This window comes from Phacochoerus africanus, chromosome 4 (genome assembly GCF_016906955.1).
Source record: "Phacochoerus africanus isolate WHEZ1 chromosome 4, ROS_Pafr_v1, whole genome shotgun sequence".
Classification (NCBI taxonomy): Eukaryota; Metazoa; Chordata; class Mammalia; order Artiodactyla; family Suidae; genus Phacochoerus; species Phacochoerus africanus.
The window spans coordinates 147,258,287-147,281,914 of NC_062547.1; the positions used below are offsets into that span (position 1 = coordinate 147,258,287).

Here is a 23,628-nt window from a genome sequence, read left to right on the forward strand (position 1 = left end):
CACTAAGATTTGGTTCCTGTTTTCCTGTGTGCAAAGTGCTGGGAACACGGATACTTTACCAAAATGCTGTCCCATAGAAAGCTCATAGTTCTATACTAACTAACTCCTCCCATCCTTAGATCCTTAGTTGGCAAAGCCAGTAAGATTATGGCAAGATGTACAGCACAAAGCTTCAGAGTTTGCTCTGGAATAATAGTTCCCCAGGTGTGGTCCCCAGACCAGCAGTGTCAGCATCACCTGGGAAGTGGTTAGAAATGCAGGTTATGGAGCCTCACCCAAAAATGCATAAGAAATTCTGAGAGTAGAGCCCAGCAATCTGTGTTTCAACAAGTCCCTCAGGTGACTCTGACATGCCCTAAAATTTGAGAGCCACATTTCCAGGGACTTGATACTGAAGAACATAATCCTACGAGCCTTGTTCAGGAGATGAGAATTCCAACTTGTAAAGAGAGATTTATTCAAACAAGGCGTATCTAAACATTAAGTTCTTTGGAGTTGAGTAGGATGAGGCTCAAATCCAGGCTCTGCCACTCCCCAGACATGGCACTCAGACAGTTTACTTAACTGCTCTAAGCAATAGTGTTCTGGTAACTGTTTAGAAAACAGCTCTGGGCCATGTGGTGTTTGCCAGTTTCCATGGTGTAAATACTCCCATCTCAGCTAATTTCACGCCATCAACATGACAGTCAACCAACTCCAAAAATTCATGAAAATTTAACATTGATTCTCATAAAGCCACGCAAGGTGGTGTCAGCACACCGTCTCTGAGACTCAGTTTTCTAATCTGTCAAATGGATGAACTTAGTATTTGCCTCATAAGGTTGTTGGAATGTTGAAGTGAGAAAATAATGAGAGTAATTCTAAGTTCAGGGCACTTATTATGTATTATCTCATTGAATTCTCAGAACCATGATCTGGGTACTATTATTCCTTCCACTTGATATGGGAGGAAACAGCTGAAGGAACTAGTCGACGGTCACACAGCTGGCAAGTGGGAGAATCTGAGTTTGACCTCAGAGCCTGTGGGTGAGAGACATGGCCTTAGCACCATACTGGCCCAGGGAGTTGCTCAGTGATGGGGAGCTATTATCATGATAGAAATGAACTTCTCATATGCCTCCCCACGTTGCAAGGAGGGATCAACAGTTTGCGCTGAAAGAAACTTCTCCACCACAGAAACTCCATTCATTTTCTTCTGGAAGGAAGGGCAGGTAACAGTCCATTCAGGCTGCACTACCAAATACCCCAGACCGGGTGGCTGATACACAACAGAAATTTATTTCTCACAGTTCTGGAAGTTGGGAAATCCAACATCAAGACACCAGGCTGGTCTCGTTCTGGTGAGGGCCCTCTGCCTGGTTCATGGTCCATGTCTTCTCAGTGTGTCCTCCTATGGGAGATGAGCTCGGGAGCTCTGTGGGGTCTTTTTACAAAAATGCAAATCCTGTTCATAAAGGTTCTATCCTCATGACCTAAGCTAAGGCCCCATTTCCTAATATAATCATCATTGGAGGGGTTAGGATTTCAGTACATGAATTTGCAGGGGACACGGTATTCAGACCAGAGCAGCCAGGTTGCCTGATGAAAGAGCCAGCTGTTCATTATTCATGGAACAGATGTAAGCTCCTCCCCCTTCCCAGTTTGCTCTACTTTTTCCCCAGGTTTTCTCTGTGCTTATACACTGATACAGGGATACACACACTTACAGAATTTCCTGTTGGATCATAGCACACATATTTTTTTGCAACTTTCTTTTCTGTTTAAAGGAAGAATGTATCATAAGCATCTATCTGATGACAGTCCCTACCAATACATTTCATTCTCTCTCAAGCCGTTGAGTGGTCCACAATGGCTACATGCCAGCATTTATCTAATCAGTTCATTATCGAAGGACATGTAGGCTATTTTCAATGCCTCACTCTTATCCACGATCCCTCACTCCACAGTCTTTTGTAGACTCTTGCACATGTGTGAAGGAGAAATTCCCAAAACAAGGATTTCTGGGTCTAAAAGAACATATCATCTAAATCTTAATCAGAGTACCCAAACTGACTTCTCTGTGAAATTTTAAGCTCCCAGCTTTCAAGATGGGAGGTGCCTATTTGCTCATACTCTGACAGTCCTCTTATTTTTAAAAACTTTTATTATGACATTTTCTCTTTTTTTAAATTAATTTTTGTTTTTTCCATCATAGTTGGTTTACAGTGTTCTGTCAATTTTCTACTGTACAGCAAAGGGACCCAGTCACACACATATATATACATTCTTTTTCTCATATTATCCTCCATCATGTTCCATCACAAGTGACTAGATATAGTTCCCTGGGCTGTACAGTAGGATCTCATTGCTTATCCACTCCAAATGCAACAGTTTGCATCTGTTAACCCCAGATTCCCAGTCCATCCCACCCCCTCCCCCTCCTCCTTGGCAACCACAAGTCTGTTCTCCAAGTCCATACATTTCTTTTCTGTGGAAAGGTTCATTTGTGCCATATATTAGATTCCAGATATAAGTGAAATCATATGGTATTTGTCTTTCTCTTTCTGACTGACTTCACTTAGTACGAGAGTCTCTAGTTCCATCCATGTTGCTGCAAATGGCATTCTTTTGTTCTTTTTATAGCTGAGTGGTATTCCATTGTGTATATGTAGCACATCTTCTTAATCCATTCATCTGTCGATGGATATTTGGGTTGATTCCATGTCTTGGCTATTGTGAATAGTGCTGCCCTGAACATAGGGGTGCATGTGTCTTTTTCAAGGAAGGTTTTGTCTGTATATATGCCCAAGAGTGGGATTGCTGGGTCATATGGTAGTTCTATATCTAATTTTCTGAGGTACCTCCATACTGTTTTTCATAGAGGTTATACCAGTTTATATTCCCACCACCAGTGTAGGAGGGTTCCCTTTTCTCCACACCATCTGTAGCATTTGTTATTTGTAGACTTATTAATGATGGCCATTCTAACAGGTGTGATGTGGTACCTCATAGTAGTTTTGATTTGCATTTCTCTAGTAATTAGTGATGTTGAGCATTTTTTCATGTGCTGTTGGCCATCTGTTTATCTTTGGAGAAATGTCTATTCAGGTCTTTTGCCTATTTTGTCACTGGGTTGTTTGGGATTTTTTTGCTGTTAAGTTGTATGAATTGTTTGTATATTTTAGAGATTAAGCTCTTGTCAGTTGCATCATTTGAAACTATTTTCTCCCATTCTGCAAGTTGTCTTTTTGTTTTTTGGGTTTTTTTTATGGTTTCCTTCACTAGTGCAAAAGCTTGCCAGTGATTTGATTAGTTCCCATCAGTTTATTTTTGCTTTTATTTCTGTTGCCTTGGGGGACTGACCTAAGAAAACATTTGTACGGTTGATGTCAGAGAAGGTTCCAGACACCTATGGTCAATTAATCTTCGACAAAGGAGGCAAGGATATAAAATGGGAAAAAGACAGTCTTTTCAGAAAGTGGTACTAGGAAAACTGGACAGATGCCTGCAAATCAGTGAAAGTGGAACACACCTTCACATCATGCACAAAAATAAACTCAAAATGGCTTAAAGATTTAAACATAAGACAAGACAACATTTTCTTAATATAAAAACAAAATAATACTGAAATGCTATGTTGCAGCTATCACTTGGCTTTGTCAATTATCAACAGTCTTATTTCATTTATACTCCACTTTCTCCCTCCACTAGATTAAGTTGAGAGAAAGTTCATATATCATCTTTTATCTGTAAACAAGAAATAGCTTTAAAAGATAAGGACTCTATTTTTTTTTGTCTTTTTGCCCTTTCTGGGGCTGCTCCCTTGGCATATGGAGGTTCCCAGGCTAGGGGTCCAATAGGAGCTGTAGCCGCCAGCCTATGCCAGAGCCATGGCAATGCAGGATCCGAGCTGCATCTGCAACCTACACCACAGCTCATGGCAACGCCAGATCCTTAACCCACTGAGCAAGGCCAGGGACCGAACCTGCAACCTCATGGTTCCTAGTCAGATTCGTTAACCACTGTGCCACGACGGGAACTCCAGGACTCTATTTTTAAAAACATAGCTTCAATACCGCTGTCATGTCTAAAAATTCCTTGATATTGTCAAATATGCATTCAGTGTTGAAATCTGCCCAGTTGTCTCAGAATGTTTTAATAATTGGCTTGCTGGAATCAGGACTCACCACTGTCCACGTTTCACTTGATTGATATGCTTCTTCAGTGTCTTTTAATGTTTCACTTTCTCTCTCCCTCTCTCTTTCTGTCTCACACACACACACTCACTTCCTTGTCTTTTACTCCTTGCAATGTATTCATTAGAGGAATTGAGTCACTTGTCTTACAATTTCCTGCTTTCTGAATTTTTCTTATTACAGCTCTGTTGTGTCATTTAGTATGTTCTTCAGTGCTCTGTGTTTCTTATAACTGTTAGATCTGGAGCTGGGCTGTCCAGCCACTAGCCACCGGTGGCTATCTACATTACATTAACTGAAAATAAATAAAATCTTAAAATCCAGTTCCTGCATTGCATTGCTCACATAGCAGGTGCTCAGCATGTGTGGCTGATGGCTACTGTATCAGACGGTCCAGAAGAGCACCTTTCTACCATCACAGACAGTTCCTTGGAGGCAATGCTTCCTGAGGCATCATGAGATCCTCTATGACTGTTACATTGTTTTCTCCTCATGTATGCCCAAGAACAAAGATGAACATCCTGAGGTTTGTGCTCCTGGGCAGGCCCATGTAATAACAGGGAAGCCACTCACATGTGCGAGACCACCCCCACCTGCTGTCAGTGGCAGCCACCGTCATTTACAGAGAATGATTAATGCTTGAGATGAGTACCACAGGTATGTATGAGGCTCTGTGACGCAAAAAGGTCAGCAGGTCCCAGCATGCACGCAGCCCTGGCCCTTTCCTGCCTCTCAGAGGGAAATCGAGGGAATCAATGCTAATCCAGAAGGCTTAGTCTTGCAATTATAGGACAGGCTGGTTCCAGAATATTCCTCAACATTCCTCCTTTCCCAGAGCTGCAGGTGCTTCTGGCTGGAGCCCCCTTCCTGTCTGTGTCTTTGTCTCGGCATGTGTGTAATGAGCACATTTCCGAGCACACCAAACAGGTTTCTCAGCTTGCTTCTGTGACACTCAGCAAAGCCTGGAGGGGCCATGGCAAGGCAGGGGAGGGAGCAGCTGCCACTGGCACGGCAATGGGGTCGTTGTCTGGCTGTGCATTCTAGCAGAAACCTCTCCGGGGTCCTGAGAAAATCTCAACCAACCTATGAGGAAATGGATTCTTGGGGGTCCTGATAGGAAACTGTGTAGAAAACAAAGCATTCTGTGAATTTGAGGAGACCATTGTTCATGGATTCATTCAACCTGGGGCAGACACGTGTTTGGCACTCAGATCAGTGGTGAGCTAGATACAAATTTCTACCCTCACCAAGTGGACAGTCTGGTGGAGGAAGCAGACCCATAAATAGGCCATTTCAACACCATGTGACAAATATCACAATGGGGGTGGTACTAGAGAGTGTCATAAAAAAAAGTACATGGGGTGGATCCCTGACCTTGACCTGACATTCAAGGACATAAGACAAGTAGCGATTGGGCATGAAAGGAAGAGGGCAGAAGGCTGAAAGGGCATTCTAGAGGAACATAAGGATTAAGCAAGCATAAGGCATTGGTGGGCTGCTGTGCCCAGTGTGGGAGGAGAACGAGGAGGGCTAAGAGTAGAGAGATAGGGACTGAGCAAACACCAGTTCTCTGAGCTGGGGCACATCCTAGCTTCCTGTGCCTCCACATCTTCTTCCCCAAATAGACATAATAATTCCTACTATCCAGTGTTGAGGTTAGATGCCAACAACCCAAAAGACGCAGAGATACTTCATACACCATATCCTAGGTCCCAGCTGTCAAAAGACAGCTGTCCTGGTCTGGAGCAACCCCTCACCTCTGGTAAAGTAGACAGGGAGCTGTGTGGTGGTGTCGGACCCGGCCCCAAGGGACCCATGAAAGGCAATAATGCCTTCCTCACTCCATATTTGGAAATGTCACTGTGGTAGCCCAGGTAGCAGTATTTACACTAGGGAAATTGGCAAACACTACAACTCAGAGCCTTTTTTATTCCTTTGATGGGAAGCTGGTTAACCACTAAGGGAGGATGAAAAGAATGGGGAGAGGAGGAAGCTTCGGGCAGCAATGATGAAGGAATGTCAATCCACAACAAAAAAGCTTTTTCACAGAGTGAGAAACAGGCCCACCCAAAGCCAGCCCTCAGGAAAGAGAACAGGAGAGCCACTCTTTCCTGCCAAGCCATCCCCAGACATGCCTGAGGAGTGCCAGTGACACCCAGAACACAGACATGGGATTGGAGCGTCTCAGACCTCAGCTGTTGGGAGCTGCTTTCTTTGGCTCGTGTGGCCAGCAATAAATTGGATTTCCATGCTCTGAATAGGCAGAAAAAGATACCTCCTTGCTTCCTTCTGTTCCCTTTCTTGGCACTGCCAGCTGGCATTTTTTGTCACTCATCATGGCTTCCTAAAGTAGAGATTATACACTTGATGAAGAGGACATGTGGGTAAGCAAAAGTCTTCAACAGCAGGCGTCTCCAAAGCAGGTACCACTGGCAAAATGGTTATAGAGACATAGCTCAGAGCACATTTCAAGGAACAGGGCCTTTTTAAGGGATGACCTAGAAAAATACATTTTTTATCTGTGGCTAGCATGCTTGGATACTCCCCAATCCTGGAAAAACAACTAGTTGGGCCTGATAGAATTTTATGTGAGGAGCAGAAGTGGCAAAATATCAAAGTTGGGATTGGCTTTAAGTGGCATGGTGTGGTTTAATATTCACTCATTCATTCATACATTCAATAAATACTTATTGAGTGCTTAGGAGATGCTGCTAGAATATAAGTCCCATAAAGGCAGAGATTGTGTCTGTCTGATGTACTGTAGGCGTTCATTACATTTTGTTGCATGAGCGAGTAGACAGCATTGCTTTGCCAGGTGTGGATGGTATAAAGATGGACTGTTCATAGCCCTGTGGCTGCAGAGTTCAAGCCTGGTGGACAAGCAGGTAAGTATATGAGCAACTGTGATACTAGGTGATGAGCACTGTGTCAGGGGAAGTGCAGGGTTCAGTGGCTCACCAAAAAGGAGGCTCAGTCAACCTTGTGGGGGATGCAGCAAAGGCTTCTGAGGACAATGATGCAGAAGACACAGAGGCAATGCCAAAGATACTGACATATAGCTGGATAAGACTTTATGGAAAAAGCTGTCCAAATATTCTAGTAATATCTCATATTCCTAGGGGGACTGCTGGCTTTGTCTTAGTGTGGAATGTGATTGCAAACAGCTGATGGGACACTTTGATGGCTTAATTCTGGGAAATGGTTTCCATTTCTCAGGGACTTTCAGAGGGTTTCTCAAAATTCAAGCTTTCCACTGCAATGATCTTATGCCCAGTGTGACAGGTGACCTGTGGGTCTTTGGCATCTCTCTGATGTAGAACCACTCACTCCTAACACGGGATCCAGCTCCATAGGCGGGCAGGGTACTTCTCCACTAAGGTGGCATCTGTTCCATATGGTGGAAAGGAGAGGGATGCTCTGAGTCATGATTTCAAAGAGGTAAACACAACTGCGTATTTGCAGGGGATTCTGGTGGTGAGAGTCCCATCTCAAGGACAGCCACGGGAAGAATTCTAACTTGCCAGGACTTTCGGTCTCCAGCAAGGGTCGTGCAGACCTTTTCTGTGGGTATCACCAAATGCAAGCACAAACACGAAGTCTGGGAGGAAGGGGCCTAATGAAGATGTAAAGCATTTGAAATCCAGATGTAACTCTTGGCCACTAGGACTTCTCTCTCCTGAGTCCCTTTTCCCTTGGGTGTGGAGCACGCATGTCCCTTCTCCTTACCACAGCCTGTCCTGTGGTGGCACCTCCACTCATCAGCCACTCTAAGGAAAGCCACATACACAGGAGCAGAGAAGTGGAATAAACTGCCCTCTACCCACAACTCCAATGTCAACATTTATCGACATTTTGCCAATTCGATTTTTGTCTCATTCATCACTCTTATTTCAGGCATATTGTAAAGCTATTCCTGGAGCTTTGATCATCGACTTCATATCCCATTATCATTAACATAGAAAGGAATGGTAAAACCTATCTTTGCTTTGCAGCTGACAAAACTGAGGCCCAGAGAGGTTCAGTGCCTCAGGGACCCAAATCTGTATGTCATATGCCACCTCCAGGCCCCAGGCCCAACAGCCCCATCATTAGAAAAGTTCTGCAGTTTGCCTGGGTCATGTTGTCACTGATCATTCCTCCTTCGGCTCCAGAAATCTCCACATGGAGGTAAAAAAGAGAAATGATTTGGGGGAGAAAGCCAGCGTGTATGTGACCAGAGCTTTTTTTTTCCCCTAAAGCAGCAGAGGTTTGGGTGGTGGGAGGGTCATTTGACTCATCTCTCCTCCCTCTGCATGGTGGATTTGGCCGTTTCTCAAACCTTATGGAAAGAGACTCATCCAACACGTGCCACGCCTGTAGGAAAGGCTCATTCTGGTGGTGGAGAAAGTGGAAGGGAGCAGAACCACCCCCCAGGATGAGTGAGACGGCCCCTCCCTCTGTCCCTCAGGCTCCCACACAGCTCCAGCCCACTCACAGGGGCCCTGTGCTCTCCTGGGGGAACAGATGGCAAACAAAATCTTTGGCTCCCTGCAGAATTCAGTGCACTCCCATTAAACATTTCTGAGACCCAGCCCCCTACTCTTCTCAAAAGCAACCCCAAGCTATGCATTAAAAAGCAGTTAGGAGTTCCCATTGTGGTGGAGAGGAAATGTATCCATGAGGATGAGGGCTCAATCCCTGGCCTCACTCAGTGGGTTAAGGATCTGGCATTGCCATGAGCTGTGGTGTAGGCTGGCAGCTGCAGCTCTGATTTGACCCCTAGCCTTAAAACTTCCATTTTCTGCAGATGCAGCCATAAATAAACAAACAAATAAACAAACAAACAAACCAGCTTATGTCAGGAGCCTGGGATGTGGCTACAACCATGCCTGGGATCACTTCCTATGATAAGGAAATAATACAACTCCAAAGTAATCTCAGAGAAATGTCTGGAAGGAAAAACAAAAGCACATTGATGGTGACCCTGGAAACGGGCTGCTGGTCATGAGTGGTTCTTTCTCTGCCCCCTGGTATAAATTGCTGCTTCTTCACCCTTTTTCCTGCTACAAGACCCCTGAGAACTCAGGAAGGAGGCAGGAAACACCAAGGGAAAGAAGCATGGTGTATTTCGGGTGCCTGATTGATATTTGATTAAGGGAGAGAGGAAGGAATGCTGGGCCCACTGACTCAGGTGGCAGGAGCTGGATAAAGAAGGAAAACGTGCTGTTTCAGCTCTCTGGCCTGGGCTAGAAGAGGAGAGGTGGAGACAGAGGCTGAGGGAGAGAAGGAGGAGGACCACGTGTGATGAAGGTCATGAAAGCTTTTGGATGCAGATAAAGGGCCAGTAGTAAGAACCTTCCTTACAGTGCGTTTCCTCCCAGCACTCAGTGTCTCTCCCCTCCCTGGTGCCCTCCAACTTGTAATTTTATATATATAGATATATGGATAGATATATCATTTTTGTATATTATATTTATTTAAAATTTTTATATAATTGTAACATATATTTTTATATAAATTCAATATGTTTACTTTTTGTATCCCCCCCCCCAACTAGACAATGCCTGGCATGGTTGAAACTCAAAAATACTTATGGAAAGAAAGAGCGAATAACAAGTAGGGCTGGAAAAGTCAGTTTAGGAGGTAAAACAGCAAACTCATTACTCCCTTCTCCTCTCCTTTGGGCCAAATCACTAAGCATCCTTATTTATTTAATACTTACTATTTTTCAAGAGTTTTACTAAGTGTTCTGTGTGATTTATCTCATTAGTCCTATGAACAAACCCATGAGACAGTGTGTTCAGAAGTCCCCGGAACACAGAACGCAGCAAAGCTCTTAGACTCACAGTTACGGTTTATTACAGTGAAAGGATACAGGTTAAAGTCAGAAATGGTCAGAGACCAAAATTCCACTGTATCTGCAGGGTTTGGATAATATGGGCTTGCTGAGTTCACCACACAAATAAATGCTAGTATTAGCCCCGATTTGTGGGTGATCCAAATCAAGAATCTGGAAGACTAAGTATGACCGAGCCAAAGTTACAAAAGCCAGAATGCAAACCAATACTCTGTGCAGAGACTCTGTGCTCTGCTGCACACTGGCACCATCACTGAACAAGTAACGTTCTCTAGGAAGAAAAGAAACTCACGTAGTACATACCATAAGCCTGGCCTCAAATTTGGATGCCCAGATGCAGGTGTTTCCATTTAAGAAGATCACAGTACCCTGAACCTCCTGGTGATCTCAAGCCCCCAAGTGGCAGGTGGTCCAGGATTTGTCAAAGCCAGACAGATCTGACCCTGTTCAGTGGATGCCAGGGGGGTTCTCCCTGCTCATTAGAGAAATGTGCACAAGGGCCAGCCAGCACGTTCTAACATATGCTCCCTTGCCCCCAGTAACTGCTCCTAAAGGACTGTCACCATGAGGGAGAGAGGCAAGATGGCTCAGTTGGCTGAGCAGAGACCAGAATTTAGGAACCAGGACAGTTAGTGGACCCTTTGTCTCACGAGGAGATCACAGGGAAAGTCACATTTATCTCATCCAGCCTCCCCAAGGCCTGATCTGCTAATCCTGCAAAGTGTCCAGAGGCAGATACAAAGTCACATTAGCGCAGTAAAGCTTCTGAGGAACCTGTCAGAGGAGAAACTTGTGACTTGGCTCAATGCAGTGCTTCCTGAGCTTATTTGAGTAGGGAACCCTTTTTGAGTATGTGTAGCATCAAACCATTAAAGTTCAGGGCAATTTGGAAAATATGACCCAAATTCTCCTTTTTAATTTTCCAGCTTATGCCAATAGCTCTGCTTTCAAATAATTCATATCAGTCATAGTTCATATTTATTAATATTATATGCATTCTTTTTCCCAAAAATGGCAATTCTTGAATGTTTCTTGATTGATTCACAAATTCCTTCATTCACTGAGCATTTATTAAACACCTGCTTGTATCCAGGTCTCAGAGATAGAGCTACAGAGGTGTTTCAGACACAAATCCTAAATTCTCTAGCCATGAATTCATAGCTTGGTGGGTGATAACCTGAGCCAAAGGCCAGGCTATTCTCTCTTGGCTCTATGCTCCTGTGATCAACCATCTCATGAGCAGCTCAGGGAGGTAAGCAGTGTGCTCAGCATGTTGGTTTTGGCCCTATCTGATGCTGGAATAGAGGACCAGGCTAACCTCTTTATAAACAAGTGGGAAATCTCATTCATGCAGAGGGAAGAGCTCACTACACAGGAGCAGGCTGAACACTCACCCCGGCACAGCCTTTTCCCCTGTCTGCTTGACTGAGGGGACTCTGCTCCACCTGGGTCCTCTTCTCTTACCCTGTTATTAGCCCACCTGCCTCCTTCTTTATTTTCCAATTGGAAATAAGCTCAGAACTCATTGGCAGCGAGATCTCCTGCTGTTTCTGAATTTGGCTATTTGGATATTTTGCTGTTATGCAGTTTTGTTGTTTCTGGGTTTTTAATATGTATTAATGAGGACGTTTTCAGTTTTAGGGGTCAGAAAATAACTCCAAGCAGTTTAGGGAATAAAGAACACATTGAGAATATGATCTCATTTAACAGTGTATCTTTTTGGCACAGCTATATGCAGGCATTCAAATTTTATTGCCAAGGTTCTGCCTATTTACCTTAGTGATCTCATGATATCACTAGTTCTGCTGTCTTCTGCAGCTTCACTCAGGAAAGTGGGTCTACTGGCTGGGAAACAGGACTGCTGGTAATCCAAGGTTTACCACCTCAAGGCTTATGGTCCAAAAGAAACACTCTCTTACTGTGTCCACATATCAAACATCAAAGAAATTGTAACTGGCTCTATTTGGGGCACATGCCTGCTCTGTACCAGGCACTCTGCCAGGAGGATTTAGGCACTCTCTTACTGAGCCAGATGTGGGTCCACTCACCCACACACAGTAAAGCCAATCTACTGACCTCAGGTTGTGGTGAAGGAAAGTGCAGCATTTATCCCAAGGTGAAGCAAGAAGAACGGGCAGCTGATGCTCAAAAGACTCAGACTTCCTGGTGGACTTCAGGGAAAGGTTTTTAAAGGCAAGGTGAGGGGGAAGGCTACAGGGTGCCTGATCAGCTCATGAACATTTTTCTGACTGGTTGTTGGAGATGAGCCAGCTGGAATTTTGGAGTTAACATTAGCAACATTTTGGTTTTAGCTGATCTGGGACTTACTTATATGTGGTCAGCATGCAGTAAACTTTTTCACCTGGTGCAGGTTTTAGTATCTGTAAAACAACTCAAGGATATGGCTCAGAATATTATCTTTTTTTTGTCTTTTTTTTTTCTGGCTTTTAAGGCCCACACTCGCGGAATATAGAGGTTCCCAGGCTAGGGGTCCAATTGAAGCTACAGCTGCTGGCCCAGCCCACAGCCACAGCAACTTCAAAACCAAGCTGAGTCTGCAACCTACACCACAACTCACGGCAACGCTAGATCCTTAACCCACTGAGCGAGGCCAGGGATCTAACCCGCATCCTCATGGATCCTAGTCAAGTCTGCTACCCACTGAGCCACGATGGGAACTCCTCAGAATATTAACTATGTAATAGATACTGTAGCCATTGGCGAGGAACTAAAGGTCATAGACTTTGTATTATGACTAAATTATTATTTTACCTTGTTTGGTTTTGTTTCTGCATTTTCTCATGTTTTTCTTTTAAAGTTGTTTTAATTACTCAATGAATTTATTACATTTATAGTTGTGCAATGATCATCACAATCCAATTTTATAGGATTTCAATCCCACACCCCCAGTGCATTCCCCCCCCCACAAACTGTCTCCTTTGACAGTGAGTCAGTGTCTGTTCTGCAAAGAAGTTCATTGTGTACTTTTTTTAGATTCCACATGTCAGTGATAGCATTTGATGTTAGTGTCTCATTGACTGACTTCACGTAGCATGATAACTTCTAGGTCCATTCATGTTGCTAAAAATGCCATTATTTTGTTCCTTTTAATTGCTGAGTAATATTCCATTGTGTATATGTACCACATCTTCTTGATCCACTACTCTGTTGATGGATATTTAGGTTGTTTCCTTGTCTTGGCTATTGCAAATAGTGCTGCAGTGGACATTGGAGTACATGTGTCTTTTCGAGTCATGGCTTTCTCTGGATAGATGCCCAGGAGTGGCACTGCTGGGTCAAATGGTAGTTCTAGTTTTAGTTTTCTGAGGCATCTCCATACTGTTTTCCACAGTGGTTGCACCGATTTACAATCCCACCAACAGGATAATAGGGTTCCTTTTTCTCCACACCCTCTCCAGCACTTACTGTTTGTAGACATTTTGATGATGGCCATTCTGGCTAGTGTAAGGTGGTACCACAGAGTGGTTTTGATTTGCATTTCTCTAATGATGAGTGATGTTGAACATCTTTTCATGTGGTTCCTGGCCATCTGTTATGTCTTCTTGGGAGAACTGTCTGTTTAGATCTTCTGCCTGTTTTTTGATGGGGATGTTCGTTTTTTTGGTATTGAGCAGTAGGAGGTGTTTATAGATTTTGGAGATTAATCCCTTGTCAGTTGATTCATTTGCAAATATTTTCTTCCATTCTGTGTGTTGTCTTTCGTTTTGTTTAGGGTTTCCTTTGCTGTGCAGAAACTTTTTGGTTTGATTAGGTCCCATTTGTTTAGTTTTGTTTTTACTGTCATTACTCTAAGAGGTGGCTCTGAGAAGATGTTGCTATCATTTATGTCAGAGAGTGGCCTATGTTTTCCTCTAGAGTGTTATAGTATCTGGTCTTATGTCTAGGTCTTTAATCCATTTTGAGTTTCTCTTTGTGTATGGTGTTTAGGGAGTGTTCTAATTTCATTCTTTTGCATGTGGCTGTCCAGTTTTCCCAGCACCACTTGTTGAACAGGCTGTCTTTTCTCTATTGTATACTCCTGCCTCCTTTGTCATAGATGAGTTGGCTGTAGGTGCGTGGTTTAATTCTGGGCTTTCTATCCTGTTCCACTGATCTATGTGTCTGTCTTTGTGCCAGTACCATATGGTTTTGATGACTGTTGCTTTGTAGCATAGTCTGAAGTTGGGGAGCCTGGTTCCTCCAGCTCCATTTTTCTTTTTTAGGATGTCTTTGGCTATTCTGGGTCTTATGTGCTTCCAAACAAACTTTAAAATATTTTGTTCTGCTTCTGTGAAAAATGTCCTCTTAATTTGAAGGAGATTGCACTGAATCTGTCGATTGCCTTGGGTAGTAGAGTCATTTTGATAATATTGACTCTTCCAGTCCAAGAGCATGGTATGTCTTTCCATCTCTTTGTGTCATCTTTGATTTCTTTCATCAGTGTCTTATAGTTTTCAGAGGACAGGGCTTTTGTCTCTTTAGGTAGGTTTATTCCTAGGTATTTTATTCTTTTGGATGTGATGGTAAATGGGATTGCTTCCCTAATTTCTCTTTCTGATCTTTTGTTAGTATATAGAAATGCAGTTGATTTCTGTGTATGAATTTTGTATCCTGCAACTTTGCCAAATTCATGGATGAGCTCTAACAGGTTTCTGGTAGAGTCTTTAGGATTCTCTACATATAGTATCATGTCATCTGCAAATAGGGATAGTTTTACTTCTTCCTTTCCAATTTGGATTCCTTTCATCTCTTTTACTTCTCTGATTGCTGTGGCTAGGACTTCTGAAACTATGTTGAAGAGTAGTGGCGAGAGCAGACATCCTTGTCTTGCTCCTGATCTCAGCAGGAATTCTTTCAGCTTTTCACCATTGCAAATGATGTTAGCTCTGGGTTTGTCATATATGGCCTTTATTATGTTGAGGTAGTTTCCGTCTATGCCCATTTTCTGAAGGGTTTTTATCAGAAATGGGTGTTGGATTTTGTCAAAGGCTTTTTCGGTGTCTATTGAGAGGATATTATGGTTTTTATTCTTCAGTTTGTTCATGTGTATCACACTGATGGATTTGTGGATATTGAAGAACCCCTGCATCCCTGGGATAAATCCCACTTGATCATGATCTACAATCCTTTTAATGTATTGTTGGATTCGGTTTGATAGTATTTTGTTGAGGATTTTTGCATCTATGTTCATCAGTGAAACTGGCCTGTAGTTTTCTTTTTTTGTGTGGTATCTTTGTCTGGTTTTGGTAACAGGGTGGTGGTGGCCTCATAGAATGAGTTTGGGAGTGTCCCTTCCTCTGCAATTTTTTGGAATAGTTTCAGAAGGGTAGGTGTTAGCTCTTCTCTAAATGTTTGACAGAATTTGCCTGTGAAGCCATCTGGTCCTGGACTTTTGCATGTTGGAAGTTTTTTAATCAGTTTCAATTTCAATACTTGTGATTGGTCCATTCATCTTTTCTATTTCATCTTAGTTCAGTCTTGGAAGATTGTACTTTTCTAAGAATTCATGTTTTTTAAATTAAATTTGTTCTCTGGCACTCAGGGAAGGCTTAAGAGTCTAATGTTTTTCTGCAAAGAAGAGACAGGGAACATGGCAGGGAGGAGGTGTCTGTCCCCAGAAAGGCCCTCACAGGGTCCTGCTCAGTCATATAACTGGCCAGTCTGGGCCTCATACCAAGGTGTATGTGGTGTGATCAGAGGGGATGGCTCACCGTGAGGAGATGGTGAGCAAACAGGTGAATCCTCAGAGAAAGGATGCCTGTCATTTTACTACCAACACACACAACTAATACAACAGAATTGTCCTCCTAATGTGTCTGCATGCCCCTCTTCCCTTATTGCTGGGTTCTCTGCTTTATCCCCCATCAAAGGCATGGCCCTCATGGCTTTCGACCCCCACTGAATTGACAAATCAATGGAGAAATTACAAAAGCATAGCAGTATTAACCCTTTTGAATCTCAGAAAAAAAAAGAAAGCTTTTTATGTGAACACACAAGCTTCCACTGGATTAGCTGGCTTTCTGAAAAACACCAGGAAAAAATTTTGTCATGACCTGGCTGTGAGACCTCCACACCCACTTTATCCCCCACTCCCCCTCCCGCCTGCACCTGTCGAGACAGAATCCAGGTGTGGGTGGTAAAAGCTGTTTCCAACAATACAAGGGGTGATGGCTGATGTTGAATTTGAAGTCACTGTCCCGAGAGACCCACTGAGGACTGGATAGAATCAGCCATCTGAGTCTCTTCAGGTGCTGAACTTTTGTGTGAGGGCTCCGGAGTTCAATAATTCATGCTAATGCATCAAGCAGCAAGCAGATTGCATTCACCCTCTGTTCAGATGCTGATTAGAAAGCATCAACCCAATTGAGTTTTATGATGGAAAAATATACTAGGTGACATGGGGGGGGGATGAAAGAGAAGGAGGGCAGGAGAAGAATCAGGGCTTTGAGGTCAAATGAGCAGAAGTCAGTCTCGGGGCCACTGTCCATGGGCTGTGCAACCTTGCCTGGTGACACTAAACATCTCAGACCTTCTGCTTCTTCATCAATAAAATGGGAAAACACCATCTACTTCACAGGGCTTTGAGATCATATGAATGACACAGTTCATAGAAAGTGCCGCCGTGCAGTAATATCAGACAAATTTCTATGGCTTATACCATGTGAATGCTAATTTCCTTCCCCTCTTCAGACTCTCTCCTTCCCCACCTTCACACCCACTTCCTTTACAGTACAGAAGCCAGTGTTTCCTATAAGGATGAATGTAGAACTGAGAAGAAAAGGGGAAAATGAAGAGAAAATGATGAAAAGAATCTTCATGTTAAAAACAGAATTTACCAGTCACTTCCTCAATACTTATTTTCTACTGGGGCAAGATGGAGAAGAGAGAAGATTGTCAGGCAACTGGTACCATTTTGGGGTTTCCAAGTGCCTCTTCAAAGAGATTTAAGCATTTTGTGCAGTTTTAGTTTAATATATTTGTCCCGTAGTCATTAACATACATAAGGGAATGTCCCAGAAAAGAAAGGAGAGAAGCAGCTTAGCCATTTACAAAATCTACATCAGAATTCCATCACTCCCATTTTAGTTAGAGTAAGATATGACTTAGACCAGGGGCCTCAAACTGGACAGATGAGAGAGCCTGATGAAAATGCGGCTTCCTGGAGTTCCCGTCGTGGCGCAGTGGTTAACGAATCCGACTAGGAACCATGAGGTTGTGGGTTCGGTCCCTGCCCTTGCTCAGTGGGTTAACAATCCAGCGTTGCCATGAGCTGCGGTGTAGATGGCAGACGCAGCTCGGATCCCACATTGCTGTGGCTCTGGTGTAGGCCGGTGGCTACAGCTCTGATTAGACCCCTAGCCTGGGAACCTCCATATGCCACAGGAGCGGCCCAAGAAATAGCAAAAAGACAAAAAAAAAGAAAGAAAAAGAAAATGCGGCTGCCTGAGCTGCCCTCTGAGAGATGCTGTCAAATAGGTCAGGGATGGGGTCCAGGAATCCACATTTTTAACATCTCCTGGGATTTCAACATAAGTAAATTACAGCCTTCATTTTGAGAAACACTGGTTGAGTGCTTAAGAGCTGGAGCTTAAAGATGGTCAGACTTGAGCTCAAATCCTAAAATCTATCACTTTATAGTTTTGTGAACCTAGGCAACTTTTTAACCTCTCTGATCGCCAGTCTTCTAATCACAAGTTGTTGTGAGAATTAAAATATATTGTGGTATCCTTAGCATAGTACCAGTGCATAGGAAGAAGCACTCAGTAAATACTAGCTACCAATATTATCATTAGTAGGCAAAGTCAAAAGGGCTTCAACTCTCCTTTTTCCTAATTTTTCATTCTTCATTATTTTTCTTTCTTTTCCTTTTATAAATCCAGAATAATAGGGTATTTGGCAAGATGGTAGTTTATTTAGCTTTCAGACAAAAGTCTGGAAGTAAAGTAATCCAGGACTTGCCTGGCAGCTCTGCAACCCAGACTGCCTTTTCCCCTTTTTAGATGTAACCCTCAACCTTATTGTTCAAGACGGCAGCTAGAGCTCCAGCAATCACATCTGCATTCCACACAGCGAAATGGAGGAAAGAAAGAGAAACTCAATCTCTCTCAGTAAGGACACTTCCTAAAACTGGCATATATCCCATTGGCCAGATGCAGTTGCCAAAGAGGCTGGTAAAACTGTCACCAGTGTGTGACGGGCTCTTGTACCCAGAAAAAAAAATGATTTATATCAAAATGTAAAATTTGGAGAAGGAAGAGGGGGAGGGACAGCTATTCTTCCCTGACACATCTAACCTGGGGAGTCTAATAGATTCAGATCATCCCCCAGAAACCCTCTGCCCTCATTCTGCTTCTGCCAGCTTATTTCTCAGATAAGGGAGCAGCTTCTCTCAAAGTAATTCCATGGTTTGTTGATCCTACTCAGTTGGCTTATTTTCTTCCTAAATTCCTCCCATATCTTTCACTTCTCATCCCTTGGCTCCATTTATTTTAACTATTCAATTTTAATAGATAACACCATTACTTCACTGCAGAAAAGTTAGAAAATATGCAAAGCGCATAGGGAAACAATTTTTAACATTCAAAAATCTCACCACTTAGAAATAACCTCTCTTGACATGTTAGTGTATAGGCATCTAACATTTTCCAGGTTAAAAATATATATGTGTATATTTATAATGAAAGCCTGGTCTATACAACTTTTTACCTTCTTCTACTTGACAGCATACAGCGAGTAACTCTCAGTGTTATTTATTATAGATCAACACCATCAATTTTAATGACTGCCAGATTTTCCATTGTACAGGTGTATCATAATTTATTCAACCCATTCCATTTATTCACAATAGCGTGTCAAACCTCCTACCGCATACATCCCAGCTCACTTTCCCACCAGTTTCCAGAGGATGGGCTGTGTTGCTGTGGTTTCCTAACTCCTGGGGTTCTCCTTGCTGTATCCAGGGACCAGCAGAAAAACACTGCTCTACTGCCCCATCAGCAATAGGGTGCTGTTTAGGTCTCGTTTCGACCCCTAAGCTGCTTGAGATTGCTTTTCAAATTAGTACCGCAGATGCAGAAGGTCCTTGAAGAACTGAATTCATGTCTCCTTGACATGCCCTTAGACATATCATCCCCCAGAAAAAGGGACTCTGTCACCCTATGACTGAGGAAAGCACAAAACACAGTACCTTTGCAGGTGACACTGAAGGGCTTTCTATAAAACCTACATTACTAGAACTTCCCATCTGCCAAACCAACTTCAAGTAAGACCAGTATGAGGCCATTTCTCTCTGAAGAAACCCTTTTCAATTAGGGGAAAAAAAAAAAAAACACATTTGACTGAAATAATTACCTAGACAACTGATTTGACAAATGATGATTCTTTAGCTGATTTTTTAAAGTGATGCTTGATTTCTGTCTCTTCGTCTCCGTTGTGTTTCCTAAGGACACAAACGCTCGTGGGGTTTACACTTTCTAGACAAGGCTCAGGACAAACTATGCGGCATCGCTCTCACCTAGCACTTTGTATTTTCAGTGGGTTTTCACCTCCATTTTCTCCCTGTTAACACTGAGGAGTAGGTAAAATATCAGTAGCCCGATGTTACAGATAATGATTATAAGAGATGTCATTTACTGAGCACATACTGTGTATCAAGGATACACAAAATGCATTAGGAATATTCTGTAGTCCTCACAACAAGCCTGATGAGCTAGATATCATATTAGTACCCATTTTATAAATGCATGTGGTCTAAGAGATGAAATAATTTGAGCGTGGTTGCACAAAAGGGAAGAGGTGGAGCCAGAATGCAGAATCAGTATTCAGGGCCCGGAAAGAGTCATGGACTCACTCAAATTCACAGTTGGAGTCAAGTCCAAGATCCTTTTCCCTGCATAGTGATTAAGAACAGGGGCTCTAAGATCAGATTGTCTGAGTTCAAATCTCCTATCTGCCATTTCTCCGCTGTGTCACCTTAGGTGAGTTACCCAGCCACTCTGCGCCTTGGTCATTGCATCTTAGAATTGAAGATAGTAAGAGAGCTGGTTAAATAAGATGATCACATCTCAACAGTTAACTAAGTTGACGCACATACAGCACTCAACACACAGGAAGTGTCTATAATTCGTTATTAATATGACCCCTTCCTTCCTCCCGCCTCTAAGCCAAGTACATGCTGGTCTGTGCCACTGCAGGTGCCTCGAGCGAAGGCCGTGTGCAACTACCGAGGGCAGAATCCCGGCGACCTGAGGTTCAATAAGGGAGATGTCATCCTTCTCCGGAGGCAGCTGGACGAGAACTGGTACCAGGGGGAGATCAACGGAGTCAGCGGGGTCTTCCCCGCCAGCTCCGTGGAAGTCATCAAGCAGCTGCCCCAGCCACCCCCTCTCTGCCGGGCCCTCTACAACTTCGACCTACGCGACAGGGACAAGAGCGAGAACCAGGACTGCCTGACCTTCCTCAAGGTGAGATTTGGGGCAGGCACCCAAGTCTCCAGTGACCACGTAAAGACTGGCCAGACCTGGAGTGTTTGTTGAGCGTGTGCTAACGTTTAAAAATTAGAGTTTACATATAAATTATAAATGTATGCATCTATATGGCATGTGTATGGACCGTTCAGATTATATGGAAGTGAAGTCACCGGAGAAATCAAATAGGAGTGTGATAGAAATCATCAAACCTTTTCCACGGCGATGAGAAAAATAAGCATCCACACCCTCACGCATTCATTCCACAGGCATTTTGAGCTTCACTGGGGACACAGCAGGCACGAGTCACAGCACCTGCCCGCAGGCAGAGTAGTGGGAGAAACAGATACATGGACAGACGATTACACCCACAGGGGAACAGCATCCTATGCAGAAGGACGGCTCCTATCTTTCCAGTGGGTATCCGGAAGGGTTCCCTTGCTGACCAAGGTCTGATTCCCTCATTCTGCATATTGACAGTTTGTTGTAAACATTGCATTCAAAATACACCAAACACTCTAGTTTGTTGTAAATATTGCATTCAAGACACACAATAACCAGATTACATCTCCACCCATAAATAATCACAAGTTATATTTTCCGAGCACATCAGTTACCCTGAAATGTTTTCCCCTCTCTTTTTTATTGGAGGATTCTTCACCATGTGCAAGTAATAACAAGTCTGCTGAAGTCTAGGCTGCAACCATCCCACGATATCCAAGGGCGACTGGTTCCAGGACCCTCTGGATGCCGAGGATGCAGAACCCCAGGACACAGAGGGTCGACTCTGTCTCTGTATTCAGTGTTTATTATTCCCTGAACATTCACATTCTCTCATAGAAACAAAAGCTGGGGTGATTTTCATTCTTTGCTACTTGCAATACAAGTGGCACTGCTACAAAAGCTCAGGAAAGGTCTCTTGTTTGGTAAAACATTTTTATTCCATCGCTGCTGAAAACAAGATTTACTTCAGATTCCCTGGCTGTCCTCGGTATTTTGCAAGACTCACCTTTGTTATTGTCTCGGCAGCTCAGAATGAGGCCCCTCCAGCTGAACGGCAGATTCTCTTTGTTTACTGATTTGGGCTGCACTCGAAGCTTGTGGATATTCCCAGGCCAGGGACTGAACCTGTGCCACGGCAGTGACCCAAGGCACTGCAGTGACAATGTCAGATCCTTAACCTGTTGCACCACAGGGGAAATGCCTGAACTGCAAATTTTATACTTTGACTACAGCTGGAGGAGGGCAGTTCAATCCCACGAACATGTATTGAGTGTCTGCTCTGTGCCAGGCATTGGACACTGGGCTCTAAGGATGCAGCAGGAGGAGGACACAGGCAGGAAAAGCATTATCTGCCTTTCAGCTCCTCTCTGGGAATCTGCACGCTGAGACACTTACCCCACCTGCTTGTTCATCCACTGAATCCAGCCACGTGCCAGGCCAGCCACTGTGGACACAGTGATGAGTCATTGCCACTTTCCTCACGGAGCCAGCAGTCTAGGGGGTGGGACAGACACAAATAGGAAATTACGATAAAGGACCCAGAAGAGAGGATTTGATCCCTGGCGGGGGGGTGGAGGGGGGGGCTGTAGAAGGCCGAGCCTGGACTAGGAGATCTCCGGGTCTTCCTAACCTCAGCACATCCAAAGAAAATTCAAGCTCTCCCGTCTCCAAGCTGCCCTTTTCCTAATATTTTCTATCTCAGTCAGTTTTAGAGTTTTCTACACAGTTTATAGTTTTCTGCATGGTCAGTTTCACACCTTCATTTATTCATTCATGCGTGAATGGATTCAAGAAATATTAACTCCTTAAAAATTGTGAATCAAAGAGTTCCCATAGTGGCTCAGTGATAACAAACCCAACTATGATCCATGAGGACACAGGCTCGATCCCTGGTCTCGCTCAGTGGGTTAAAGATCTAGCACTGCCATGAGCTGTGGTGTAGGTTGCAGACGCAGCTCAGATCTGGCGTTGATGTGGCTGTGGTGTAGGCCAGCAGCTGCAGCTCTGATTCGACCCCTAGCCTGGGAACCTCCATTCGCCACGAGTGCGGCCCCGAAGACCAAAAAAAAAAAAATTGTGACTCCCTATGTCATACACCTGAAACATACATTATGAGCTATATCTCAATAAAAAATATATATATAAAAGAGCACAAGGGACTCGACTCAGTATCTTGTAATAACCTGCAAGGGAAAATAATCCAAAAAAGAATATCTATATATGGAGATGAGTCACTGTGCTACACACCTGAAATTAACACTACAATGTATGTCCACATCAACTATACTTGAGTTAAAAATAAAGGTGTGTCTGTATACCGATGAGTGAGAGAAAGGAAGGAAGGAAAGAAGGAAGGCAGATTGATTGGGTGGCTACTAAAGGAGAGCTGTTGTTTAAGGTGTTAGGGACACGCCAATGAGCAAAACAGATGCAGCCCTGCACACGCAGTGTTTGGGGTCTAAAGGGGTGGCGGGCATTAAGGAAACAATCACCTATCCAGGTGCAACTGCAGGCTGTTATAAGGTCAAGAAAGCCAAGGAAAGGTGTGGGTGCAGTAGTGGATTTCGATCTGGGTTCATCTCCATCACTGAGGGGCAGAGATCAGAGCTGAGCCCTCAGGTGCAGAGGGCCAAACAGGTATGGACATGGAACTGTGTCACTGATATGATACTAAGTGAAAGATGTGTGTCCCTGCATGATTTTCCTTGTATAAAATACCAAATAGGCCCAATGAAAGTAGACAGTGAAGTCAGAGCCGTGGTGACCTCTCACCAGCTGGTAGGAAAGAACACAGAAAAGCCACCTGGGTGCTGGAAATTTCTTTTCTTTTCTTTTTTTGTCGTCTCTTTGCCATTTCTAGGGCCGCTCCACGGCATATGGAGGTTCCCAGGCTAGGGGTCTAATCAGAACTGTGGCCACCAGCCTACGCCAGAGCCACAGCAACGCAGGATCCAAGACGCCACGTCTGCGACCTACACCACAGCTCGCGGCAACGCCAGATCCTTAACCCACTGAGCAAGGCCAGGGATCGAACCTGCAACCTCATGGTTCCTAGTTGGATTCGTTAACCACTGAGCCACGACGAGAACTCCTGGAAATGTTTTCTATTTCTTGCTTCAGATAGGGGTTTTGTAGATATACTGAATTT

At 43.7% G+C, this 23,628-nt stretch overlaps 1 protein-coding gene and 1 long non-coding RNA gene across 2 annotated transcripts in view; one reads left to right on the forward strand and one right to left on the reverse strand.

Moving 5' to 3' along the window:
• The window catches only part of SH3RF2 (SH3 domain containing ring finger 2), a 125,838-nt gene that overhangs the window by 42,537 nt on the left and 59,673 nt on the right, over window positions 1-23,628 (forward strand). The window contains exon 3 of the mRNA XM_047778949.1: window positions 20,205-20,474. Within this exon, the coding sequence (XP_047634905.1) occupies window positions 20,205-20,474 (270 nt within the window). The remainder of the gene's footprint in view (window positions 1-20,204; window positions 20,475-23,628) is intronic.
• The window catches only part of LOC125126485 (uncharacterized), a 65,823-nt gene continuing 63,831 nt past the window's right edge, over window positions 21,637-23,628 (reverse strand). The window contains exon 3 of the long non-coding RNA XR_007134645.1: window positions 21,637-21,974. This is a non-coding gene — a long non-coding RNA (uncharacterized LOC125126485). The remainder of the gene's footprint in view (window positions 21,975-23,628) is intronic.